General features: G+C 44.7%; 1 protein-coding gene across 2 annotated transcripts in view; it reads right to left on the bottom strand.

The window, feature by feature from the left end:
- Positions 1-8,383: 8,383 nt before the first annotated feature.
- SLC25A28 (solute carrier family 25 member 28) overlaps positions 8,384-13,318 on the bottom strand; it is a 49,653-nt gene continuing 44,718 nt past the window's right edge. For both annotated transcript variants that reach the window (XM_033940665.1, XM_033940666.1), the window contains one exon: positions 8,384-10,205. In XM_033940665.1, the coding sequence (XP_033796556.1) occupies positions 9,685-10,205 (521 nt within the window). In that variant the 3' untranslated portion in view covers positions 8,384-9,684. The remainder of the gene's footprint in view (positions 10,206-13,318) is intronic.

The following is a 13,318-nucleotide window of genomic DNA, read 5'->3' as shown; positions in this document are numbered from 1 at the left end:
GGAGAAATGGGCATGGGGCTGGTGGGCAGTGGTGAAAAATGCTGCACATGACCCAGGGGTGAGAGAGGGAGAAATATTGGATGTGGCAATAGAGAGGATGGGAGAGATGCACCCTGGATCTCTTTTTCCCCAATCCCTTTGCAGCAAGGGAGGGAACGAGAGAAAGACAGATGGACACTGAGAAAGGAAGAAAGAGGAAAATAGTTGGGCATAGAGGAGTGAGGTAGAGATGCATGGGGAAGAGGATGAGAGGGAGATATGGTGGTGGAGAGGGAACAGAGGGACAGATTGAAGGAGATGAAGGGGGAGGAATGTTGGACATAGTGATGGAGGGAGAGATGTGGCATGGTGCTGGAGGGGTGGTAGGACAAATGAGGCTGGTAGGCAGTGGTGAAAAATGCTACATATGACCCGGGGGGGGGGATGTGAGAGAGGGAGAAATGTTGGATGTGGCAGTAGAGAGGGTGGGAGCGATGCACCCGGATCTCTTTCCCCACTCCCTTTGCATCCAGGGAGGAAATGAGAGAAAGATAGATGGACAGTGAGAGAGAAGGGGACATATTGCCAATAGGGGTGGAAGAGAGAGGAAGAAAAGTTGGACTCATGGAGGAACAGAGAGATGTTGGCTAGGGAAGGGAATGAGGTCTGGAAGAGAGGAAGCGTTCCGGAGGCAGAAAGAAATACTGGATGCACAGTCAGAAGGAAGTGCAACCAGAGACTAATAAAATCACCAAACAAAGGTAGGACAAATGATTTTATTTTCAATTTAGTGATCAAAATGCATCAGTTTATGTAAAGTTACAATTCTTGTAACTCCTGATAAATCTTATGTAATCCGCCTTGAACCGCAAGGTATTGGCGGAATAGAAATCACTAATGTAATGTAATTTATATCTGCTGTCTATATTTTGCACTATATTTGTCTATTTTTCTATAGTTGTTACTGAGGTGACATTGCATATTTGAAAATTATCTGCTTTGACATCTTTGAAAAACTTCCCTGAATATAAATAATTAACATTGTCTCTGCGTAGTGTGCTTTGTTTTTTAATTTTTTTGGTTACCATTATGTACTAATAAGATTATATTGTGTGTATATGAAAAATGAATGGAAGAAATTACATTACAATTAGTACTGTTATTATGGGGTGGGGTCTGAGGCGGAGCTTGGGTGGGGGTACTCGGTTGATATTTGTTAGACTTAGAGTACTTGGCTTGAAGAAGTTGAGAAACACAGGTTTATAGTTTAGCTTTTAAGTGACTTTTTTTAGGCTTTGGCAGAAAGGGATAATATCCTAGTCAGTGCAACAACCAGTTGTTTCAGAGATGACCTTCAGGCAATGTGCTACCCATTTCTATGTGTCTTTCATGATTTTTTTTTTGTCTCCCATGACAATCCGTTTCTTCATTTAGCAAGGTTCTCTTCTAGCAGTTTTGCAACTCCACTTCCCCCACTGCATTCCTTGTGATTTTGTGCAAGGTCACTATTGCCTATTACTGCAAATGCCTCCTTAGGATGCAAATGCTGGGAAACAGGTATTGTACCCAGATGCAATGTTTTAAGGCACCTTGAGAATGATTTAGAGCTCAACACCCAAAAATAATATTAAAGAGATTAGAATATCTTATGGAAGAGCAGCCTGGTGGTTACAGCTGCTGCCTCAGCTCCTGAGATTGTGAGTTTCGAGCCCAACCTGCTCCTTGTGACTGAGCAAGTTTCAAGTTTATTAAAAATTTGATATATCGCTTATCTAGTATCTAAGTGGTTTACGTTAACAATATAAATACAAATTAAATTTTTAAAATATTAGACAAACAAAAACAAACAATTTAAAAAGAAATCGCCATTGCCCCATGCAGCACAGTCTGATTGTGAACCTGCCAGGACAGATAAGATAGGGAAAATACTTAAAGAGTACCTGATTTAGAGAATGACACGGGGAAAAAAATCTGTCCCTGCCCTGTCACCGTCCCCTTCACCACCCCATCCCCGTCGCATCCACATTTCCCTCCTGCCACCTCACTGCCCTTCGCCATCCCTCACGCAGTCCGTGCATCTCCCTCTCTCCCCCTTATCTGTGCAGCACGTTTTAAGGTTTCAGACTTGTTCATACCGGAGTGTTCATGCAGTAACATGCGTGTGTGGGTGGAAGCTTCTCCTCTGATGCAACCGCTTCTGCACTTATGCTCCGGCGGCTTTCAACAAGTTTGAAACCTTAAAACACGATGTGAAGGTAAGGGGGAGGGAGGGAGATAGATAGATTCAGGTGGGTAGGTAGGAAGGAGGGAGGTGACTGTGCGTGTTCCCTCTCTTAACTGTGGGGACAAGGCCATTCAGTGCTCCTTGGGGTGGTGGATGGCCTTGTCCCCGTACCTGCGGTGAGCACTTTTCCCCCTCCACCATTTTGGCGGGTTACCCGCGGCTACTCGCAGCTAACCGTGGGTAACATCCACCGTGTCATTCTCTAACCTGATTACTATTCAATGTATTGTAAACCGCTTTGAGCAAATCTGTTTGTGAAAAGGTGGTTAATAAATGTAGAAATAGAACTCAAGAGTCGTGTCCGACAACTGAAATCAGTTGGAAGGGCTGCAAAGGGAAACAGACTAGTCTTTCCAAATCTTCTAGCACAGCTCCTAATACATTGCAAAATATTTACTAGCAACTGTGCAGTGACATAACCTTCAACCCAATTACAACTTAACTATTTAAGCTCTAAGATTTAAAAGAATACACATCACTAAACATAGTCCCACCAACACAGCTGAAGTAAGTGATCCAAACTACTAGCCCTGTTTCCTCTCTCCTACCAGCTTTTTTAAACACGGACAGTTGTGATATTGACAATGGCACAATGCTGTACAATGTGACAAAAATAAATAAATAAATTACTGCCTGATGAAAATATTTTACTTAAACCCACCGTGACAGGGAATGTAAACAAAAAATTTCTTTACTGTGGTTCTAATTCTACAGAGACTAAAATCCCATTTAAGATTTATAGTCATTTACAGTTGCTTGTCCCATATTGTCATGCAAGAGCGCTTTCGGCTAGATTCACTAAGGAGGGGAAACGACATGTAAAGTAGGCAGGCAGGGATACACTAACCAAAAACTGGAACACCGATTGGGCTGGCCCATCAAGAAATAAGCGACTGCTGGAGACCAATCGCTCACGTTGTTTCCGACTGCATCTCCTGCTCTCCGCCCCGACTCTCCTGGCCTTTCCCTGCAATGCGAGCCTGTGGTTTTAACCTGTGGATTTAAAGCGTTTTAAAACCAAAGACTTGTTATAGTCAAAAGTTAAAAAAAAAAAAAAAAGTCCCTGCAGTCGGTTGGGGACGTGATTCCAAGCGTCCTCATTTGTATGAGGATGCTTCATAAATAAGCCTCCCGACCACGGATTGGATCCGTGGGCTTAATGAATCTAGTCCTTTGTTCTAGCAACACAAAGGCCCAGATTCACTAAGGGCACGGATCGGATCCAATCCGCAAGCGATCCGATCAGTGGCCAGGGGGCTGATTCACGAATCGACCTCGATCAGAATCACACCCCAACCGACTGCCCAGATCACAGTGATCCCGACGCATGCGCAGACCCATGGTCTGCGCCTGCGCTGGCCCTTCATGCCCGGCAGAACAGGAAACTTTACTTTTTTTTTCTTTGCAAGCCTGTGATTTTAACCCGCTTTAAACCCACGAGTTAAAACCACGGGCTTGCACTGCAGGGAAGGGCAGGAGATCGGGGCTGAGAGTAGAAAAGCAGGGCAGCAGAAGGCAGGGCAGTCGGAAAGGACCTGAGCGACTGGTCCTCAGCAGTCGATTATTTTTGGATCGATCAGCCCAGTCGGTGTCCATTTTTTTAGTGAATCCCTGCCTGCCTACATACGAATGCCGTTCCCCTCATTTGCATGTGTGGATCAGAGGATGATCGGGACAGAGGTTAGTGAATCGGGTCGGAGGGAAATCAGGTCGCAAAGTGCTCAGAACTTGATCGGTGGGCTTAGTGAATCTAGCCCAAACTGTCTTTCCCATTGTATGTTATAGTCAGTCTTGAAACTCATTATCATATGGGGCTGCCAAGCTCCAGAATCAATTACCATCTGCATTGTGGTGGACCTCTCTCAGATTCACTTTAAATCTGTCTGTCCAATTTAAGTTAGACAGGCAGGCTTCGGTGGTGGGGGTGGGACAAAGTGTGGAAGGCAGTGAGTGGGACATAGGAATGAGGCACTAGGGGCACTAAAGACATGGGAAGGAGGCACTGGGGGCACTAAAGACATGGGAAGGAGGCACTGGGGGCACTAAAGACATGGGAAGGAGGCACTGGGGGCACTAAAGACATGGGAAGGAGGCACTGGGGGCACTAAAGACAGGAAGGGGCACTAAGGATATGTGAAAGAGGCACTGTGGGCACTAAAGACACGGGAAGGAGGCACTGGGGGCACTAAAGACAGGAAGGGGCACAAGGACATGGGAAGGAGGCATTGGGGGCACTAAAGACATGGGATGGAGGCACTGGGGGCACTAAAGACAGGAAGGGGCACTAAGGATATGTGAAAGAGGCACTGGGGGCACTAAAGACATGGGAAGGAGGCACTGGGGGCACTAAGGACATGGGAAGGAGGCACTGGGGGCGCTAAAGACAGGAAGGGGCACTAAGGACATGGGAAGGAGGCACTGGGGGCACTAAAGACATGGGAAGGAGGCACCGGAGGCACTAAAGACAGGAAGGGGCACTAAGGAAATGGGAAGGAGGCACTGGGGGCACTAAAGACATGGGAAGGAGGCACTGGGGGCACTAAAGACAAGAAGGGGTACTAAGGACATGGGAAGGAGGCATTGGGGGCACTAAAGACATGGGAAGGAGGCACTGGGGGCACTAAAGACATGGGAAAGAGGCACTGGAAGCACTAAAAACAGGAAGGGGCACTAAGGACATGGGAAGGAGGCAATGGGGGCACTAAAGACAGGAAGGGGCACTAAGGACTTGGGAAGGAGGCAGTGGGGGCACTAAAGACATGGGAAGGAGGCACCAGGGGCACTAAGGACATAGGAAGGAAAGAGGGAGAGAATAGAAAGGGACAATTCTTGGGGCCTGAGTGCAGAAAGAAAGAAATGAAAGAAAGGATACACAGACAGAAGGAAACACAACCAGAGACTCATGAAATCAATCACCAGACAGCAAAGGTAGGAAAAATGATTTTATTTTCAATTTAGTGATCAAAACGTGTCAGTTTTGAGAATTTATATCTGCTGTCTATATTTTGCACTATATTTGTCTATTTTTTCTATAGTGACCGAGCTCACGGAGATAGGGCGGAAACAGGGTTTTTAAATTTTAGTCCTAGTAGTTTGCCAGTCCACAAAATAATTCTTTTATTTCTGCCGGTCCACGGGTGTAAAAAGATTGAAAAACACTGATGTAGAGTATGCCGGCTTTCTTTTTCGCCCAGCCGCACGCGCAGCTGCTCGAGTTGATCAATCTTCTCCTCTCCTGTAACTTCCTGTTTCCGGTTGCATCAGAGAATATTGAACAAATGAGCAGCCGCACGTGCGCAGCTTTTTGAATGCGTGCGGCTGGGTGAAAAAGAAAGCCGGCATACTCTACATCTACGGTGAGATGGAGGGAGGGAGATGGCAGAACACGGCAATCGGTCGGGTGTCTGCTGTTTTTGTATCACTGCCTGCCTGCGCTCACGTTCCAGATCCTCCTGTTGCTCATTGTACTGCAGCATCTGCATGATTATGTTCTCAGGGGGGCATTTTTAGTGTGCACAATTGACCTGATTTGAGCTATAGGTGAACATGGAGGACACGTCATTGCAAGGGAGGACAAGCCAATTGATTTATTTTATGTTCTGTTTTTACTACAGGACAGAGGCACTGAAACAGATTCTAAGTGCAGTAGTAGTAGTGGCAGGACTCTCTTTCATGGTGTTTCGCAGTACTGAGGCTTATATGGATGCTGTGGGGACGGTGACGGGGCAGTGAATGGGATGGCAGTGACGGTGATGGAGCGGTGAAGGGAATGACGGTGATGGTGACGGGGCGGTGAAGGGAATGGCGGTGACGGGGACAGATTTTTTCCCCGTGTCATTCTCTACACTATCATCTCTCTCATCCCACCTTGCGCCCTGGGTCAAACCTCTCTAGTCCCCTCCATGCAGCATCTCTCAATTCCTCCCCTTCCTTATCATGTGCACCATCTCTCCCTGCCCTCTACCTTATGTCCAGCATGTCTCCCTCTCCTCAACTACATGCAAGATTTCTCCCTTTCACCCCTTTCTACCTCTTTGTTGCTTTTCTCCCATCTTCTACTCCACCCCATATCCAACAATTCTTCCTCCCCCCCATGTAGCAGCTTTCCATCCCTCCCTCACCCCCCCTGTGCATAACCTGCTGATTGACCCCACTGTGAGATCTGACATACTTCGGGCAGAAGCCAGCTGACAGAAACAATGCTATGAACAATCTACCTGTGGCTTGCCCTGCCAGGGCTTCCCTCTGCTACATCATCAGCGATGCCATCAATGATGTGGCAGAGGGAAGGCCCTGGCCGGGCAGGTCGCATCCGTCTGTTCAGGGCCAGTGAATTTATTTGAATTCGCGAAATCAGGCAGCACTACATCAACCAGTCCCTGAGCCAGAGAAAACCAAACCCGATTCCACAGCAGTGTCTTTAAAATTGCTGCACTGGATTACTATGGACTATCCTTATAAGACACATTTGAACTTACCATTTCAGTCTCATGAAGCCCCAGCCTCTTGCTAATGAGAATAACTAATGGACAGACTGGATGGACCATTCAGGTCTTTATCTGCTGTCATATACTATGTTACTAATACTTGTAAAATGGCACCACTTGCAGCATAATGGCAAACAATTTGCACTCCATATTATTTATTTAATGAGAAAAATCAAACACCTACAAATGCAAAATTCATGCTTAATCATGTGAAATGCTGGGACTGTTGCTGCTTACTGTAGTATAGTGACTTCACTGATATTTGCCTTGTCGGAACATCTCAACACACATTTGAAAGTGTGCCTTGAAAAACTATGAAGGGTTGAAGCTGTTCTAAAATTTCACAGGGTGATTCAGACATGATTTGGCAGGAGCAGGGGATCCAACCATCACGTCTACCAAACCATGAGGAAAAAAGGGAACACCAACTTCATCTCATCACTATGAACACCATAGAGAAAGTGGAGAAGAATGTATCACCCATTCACCTACAGGCCTCTTGAGATTGGAATGCTCTCTCCTCCCCACCTAAAGAGAATGTTCTAGAAGAAAATAAATTTTCATTTTTTCCTCTACATACTTTTATATTTTAAAATCAAGTCAGACTGAACCAGTGCTAGCAAGGGCTGCAAACAGTGAATTTATGAAACATTTTGTGATAAGCCACTAGCCCTTGGCTGGTGTACAGCTGCCATGCCCACCACCTGGTTTAATGGAAATTCTACAGGCAAGAATGGAGGATGCATTCCAGAAGGTAATCTCCATTTTCATCTTACAGGGATGATAGAAAAAAACCAAACCCCAAACGGGATTTGAAAGGCATCATCTGGGGACAGAACAGGTAGACCTCGCAGTCTTCTGTCATTATGTTTAAAACCAATATTTTACAACCCAGGATATGAACTCTCTAAACAATCTTTTTCAAAGATGTGTCTGGGAACTACATCTCTCATCTAGAATTTATCAGAAGAGCAGCCAGGGATAAAACAGATTTAGGGCTTCAGTTCTGAGGGGATTATTTTCCAGTTGAGTATATAAACCCCCCCCCCCCAAAAAAAAACCAAAAAACCAACCCACAAACACATAAAAAAAAATGCACAGCCCATTGACACCCAGCAATGGTTCCTGTGCTGTCTTCTGGTAGAGTCAAATATATATATTTGTGTAGCCGATGAGTCATCAGCACTGAAAAGGCACAAAAACAGAAGATCCAAGGCAGGTAAAATTGCAGACAGGTACTGGAGATGTGATGTGTACTAGGATCTAATAAAAAAAAATTTTACAGCAATGTATTTATTGATTAAAGCCTAAAATCAGCCATTTCCATCCCCGTCCTCAGGGCACACCTAGTTTTCAGAATATCCAGAATGAATTTGCATGAGATAGATTGAGGCAGCGTATGCAAATCTATCGTGGATAGCCTGAAAACCCAAAGGGGCAGCTGTGCCTCAAGAACTGGGTTGGGAATGGCTTCCCTAAATATATTTCAATCCAAATGCATTATCCCTCAGACTATCACCACCAAAATGATGAGAAATGCTATAATACAACAAAGGTTCACTCTGGATGTCCTTAAGTGTTCAATGCCTAAATCTTGGAACATTATAACACATGGACAGCAAAGACCTTTAGACAATGATAAAGCAGAAACCTTTATTTGTGGGAGGAAAGGGCTGAATCAAACAAATGTAGAAACCTTCCCAGAACAGTAGGGTTCCAGCAATGATGTTCCAGGCTGGTGTTAAGTGCATTCAAGTGTGCGTGCTAACTGACAACGGCCTAGGTTACTAAGCTCCTTGCCCCAGAGATTCTACAGACAGACTTTTGGTTAGGACACTGCAGAAACCAATCAACAATAGTTACTTCTGTTAAGAGTATTATAATGGGGCAGCTCACCCCTTCCTTTGGCTTCCTGTTGAGCAGCTGTAACAATGTCACAGAGGACAAATGCACAAAGGAAAGAACAGAGAGAGCATCAAACTCCAGGCAAAATTAAATTCTTTTCCCTGTCCCATGGCCTTGCATTTTACATTTTTGCATGAAGGCAGTTTGTAAGTAAAATTACTTTAATTTACCTATTCCAAAAGGTATCAGAGGTGGAAAAGAGGAAGGCACAATGTCGGTCAGGGTGTACAGTGGCTGGGAGTGTGATCAGAAGTTAAGTCTGACATGGGTAACATTAACATGGCAAAAGTTGACTGCATCAAGGCTGATTTATAGGATGGACAGTTGAACTAACATTCATTCAAAAAGAGTACACTTTCTCCCAAAAAACACTGGCTCCAGCACTATCATGACAAAGCAGGCCAGGTCTAAAACAATCAATCAGTTAAAACGGTGAAAGATTTGCTGTGCTTCGATATTAGGTATATAGCTCACATTTGTCATGATGGTGAAAAAGCAAGTTTAACTTTTGTTGAATAAGTGCCAATGTTAGGAGGCCTGGCAGGTTAGCTATTCTAAGTCACAAGCCATATCAAAAGTTGTTCACAAGGAAGGACTCTCTTAGAATCTAGGGTAACCAGAACACACAGCAGCCAGGGACTGGTGCAAACTGCAGTGCAGGCTACAGCCAGCCTTTGTGGTTATCAAGGACAAGGAAATGATCCAGACTGCATTCTATCACAACCTAAGCATCTAATTCTCAGAAGAGAGCTCATATACAGTACCAGAAATGAAAGATGTACACTGGCAACCCTGATCACATTAAAATGGCAAGGGACAGTAACGAGAAGATTTTAGCATGTGTTTTGTTTAGCTCTGATTTCCAACTTTCCACAGGAATTGGTGGACTACTTTCCTCCAAATCAAAAAGTATGAAAGTTAAAATACTTTTCTTGTTTAAAAAAGGCAAGGACTGGGCAGGCAGGGAAAAGGGAGCTTAAAATTTAACTGGAGCAAATACAGTCCGAACTCTTGCTTTGGAGAGCATACTCAGTGCCCTGCCCTCCTCTCCTCCCTGCGCTTGGTCATGATGTATTTGAAGAACTCATACACAGACCATGCAATGGCTGTGGAGGGCATCTGGTAAATCACCCTAGCCTGAACTCCTCGAAAATAAGCAGTCACTCCACCTATTTGGTAGACCGTCCTGAAGGCATTGGCCATGCCTGAGAGATGTCCACTAACGTTGAGCGAGTTCAATGCCAGGGATTCCTGGGTGTTGAGCAGTGTTTTGCAAACGTCCAAAGGTGTGGTAGCAGCGGCAGCCACCGCTCCAGCGCAGGCACCAGAAAGCATGTGCGAGGCGGGGTTGTACTGTCTGTGAGGGTTCAGGTTCTCCTGCAGGAACTCATAGGTCATAAAGTGAATGGCCTGGAAAGGTATGTTCATTGTCAATTGGGTCGTGTAGCTGCGGTAAAAGGCACCGGCACCCTCGTTTCGCCACACTGTCCGCATGCAGTCCGTTACACGCTGGTATGGGGAGTTGTACATCTGCATCCTCTGCTTGATCACTGGTGATAGGAGATAAAACCAGCACCGAATCCCAATCCCACCAATAAGCGAAGACATGAACAGCAGGTAAAGGAAAAAAAAAAAAAAAAAAGAAGTTAGTCAAAGGTCACATTGCCAGCATCAAACTTCCACTTACACTGGGATACTGGATCTGTCTACCTTCACTAGATAGCAATGAAAATGGTACAAATTTCTCAGAGAAAGTTAAGCCACATTTTAGAGTTAAAAATAAAAATATAAATATCCAAAGACAAGTTTGGTTGTTGGGTACAGCAGCCAGCATAACTAGCTGGAACATGAAACTCATTCATTACTTCAACAGCATGGAATATGCCTTTTGTACTGTATTACAAAGACATCAATGAAACTCTCAATAAGGTTTTGACTTGCCAACCTTGTCCTTCAGTGTGCATAAAGTGTTTACAGTGTACTAAAGTCTAGATCCACACATGGTGTCAAATCCCGTTTACCATAATTATATCACCTCTTATGTCTTCCGGCTTCTGATCCAAAGTCATACAAACAGATGCACACAGATAAGAACCCAGTCTACTTTCTGCTATACCAATACAGATTAGAGACTATCAGATGGGGAGGGTAAACAAGTAACCACATGGGGTGCCAAGCCAGGGGCATGGAGAAGAGGAAAGGTGAAGAGAAGGGAAGCCAACATATGCCAAGAACAAACCCCCAGCTCCCATCTATCATAAGAAGTGGATGGAAGCTTCAGTGTGGTCTTTCCCATCAGAATGGGCCCCCTCCCCAAGCTGCCACATTAGAGAAGGACCCCTTAATCACCCAAAGCACCATTTAACCCTATGACAGTCCTGCCACGCTTCACCTCTGTGTAACTAAGAATTTTCTGGGCCTACCCCAAGTTCTCTTGCATTCTGGAACCGTTTCCTCCATCACTACTCCCCCTACTGTGTTCACTGCCCTTTCTAATATTTACAGTAACTCCTGCATCTAATCCCTTTAAAGTAGCACATCATGACCTCTTGTTATGTAGGTATGTGCGACCATCTCTTGGAAGAGGTGACTAAAAACTCTCCAGAAACAAATCGTTTGTTCTAACAGAATTCGTTAAAACCTCACAATTTGTAATGCAACAGTCTAAACTATTTTTTATTGGAAAAAAATTTCAGAAGCTCAGACATGTAACTCTTTCAGTTTGCTTTTGGACCTATGACATGAAAAAGTCACGCTCAACATTTTGGTTCTGCTATTTTAATCACCTTTTCCTAGAGATGGTCACATTTTATATTTAATATTATCCACTATGATGTAATCAGGAAGGATAGAAAAGTAAATACATATAAAAGAAACTTACTTTCCACTGATCATCATCATCTTGTACCTCTACACAAAAAGTCTGAATGGTTAAGATATGGCAGCATACACAATGACAAAACCCACATTTCTTGACTTTGGATATAAAAAAAATGGGGGGGGGGGAGGAACCTGGCAAGTAGAAGCAGAATAGAGTAGAGCAGACTACCTTAACAGAAATTATCCACATTAACAGCAAAAGATTCCTCATTTGCAAACAGTTCTCAAATAAAAGTTTAGATGGCTGCAGAAAGATGGAGACTGCAGGAATCCCAGGTCAGAAGGAATCCCATAAGGATGGAAGACGGTCCTGCAGGAGTGAAGTTGCCAAAGAAAACTACACTTCTCCCTCGGTATTCGCAGGGATTAGGTGCAGAGCCAGACCGTGAAGTGTGAAAAACTGCGAATAACTTCTTGGCCGGCTCTGACCCACCCCCGCCCTCCCTCCTGCGTCCCCGAAACCCTACCTGGTGGTCTAGCGGTGAAGCGGGGCAGGAGCAAGCTTCTTATGCTCCTGCCCCATGCAGAGCAGTAATCAAAATGGCTGCCGCGAGTTCCTGTTGTAGTCTCGAGGTTACAATGGGAACTCACAGCAGCTATTCTGATGACGGCTCTGCACAGGGCAGGAACATAGGAAGATCGCTCCTGCTCCGCTTCACCGCTAGACCACCAGGTAAGGTTCTGGGGAGGCTTGGACAGCTTAAAAACAGGCAAAAAATGAAAATAGTTTTTTTGTAAAAAACAAAAACAAAACAAAACCCATCGCGAATAACCGAATCCGCGGATACTGAAACCGCGGATTCGGAGGTAGAAATGTACCTACTCACCCAGCAACCCCCATATCCAAGCCCTCTCTGTCTTCCATTCATGGGAGCTAGAAGGCCTGTGTAAGTACCAAAATGGAGAAAGTGAGTAAGAGAGGACAGCCATTCTAGAGACTGCCACTCAAACTGTAGGACCAGCTTCTCATTTGATCACATAGCAAAAACTGGTAAGCTGACAATTACTACTGGTATAGCCACAGCAGTAATGCATGCACATATTGGGGCTCTTTTTTAATTATTTTCTCTATGCTTGCACTAGCTGGTAGCTGTTAAACTGCTTTAATGGTATGTATGTTCTCAACACTGAAACTTGTACCCCAGTGTTCTCCAAAATGTGACCCCAGCAGTCCTCCACTGTGATAGTCAAACAGTTGGGAGACGATCAACATTCCATCTACCTGTATCTCAGCCCTCTCAACTTGAAGGGCTGAGATGGGCAGGTATGAGAGGATGTGGACTGCAGGAATGCCCATGTAGAAGAAGATAGAAAAGGTGATCATGCCTTTGGATGGAGAGGAAGGAGATGGAGGACATGAAGGAGAAACAAAATGATTAGAAAAATCACCAGACAAGTTAAATATACATGCCTGAAATCTTTTGGTGGCCCTCAGATTTCTCATGACTACTTTGCAGCCCTTTACATGAAAAAGGCTGGAAATACACGTTGTACCCCAATTCCTACTTGGTGGATGGATCTTAGGCAGGAGCCACAGTATTTGGGGTAATCTTATCTCAGGGTGAGAGGAACTGCTTTATACAAATGCAGCAGCTCAGAAGTATTTCTGAAGATGATTAATTTTTAGATGCAAGTACTGGTCCTACTGCTAGTAGTTTGGGTGGAGCTGGAATGGATTTTAGTGGATACAGGTGGGGATGGTTGAAGTTTCTGTCCCTGTGCAACTCTAATAAATTTCCTGATTTCATATCAGGATCTGCTACTCATCCTGAAATGAAAGAAA

This window comes from Geotrypetes seraphini, chromosome 4 (genome assembly GCF_902459505.1).
Source record: "Geotrypetes seraphini chromosome 4, aGeoSer1.1, whole genome shotgun sequence".
Classification (NCBI taxonomy): Eukaryota; Metazoa; Chordata; class Amphibia; order Gymnophiona; family Dermophiidae; genus Geotrypetes; species Geotrypetes seraphini.
The sequence above is the reverse complement of the archived record's forward strand: the minus strand, read 5'-3'. Positions and strand labels throughout refer to the sequence as shown.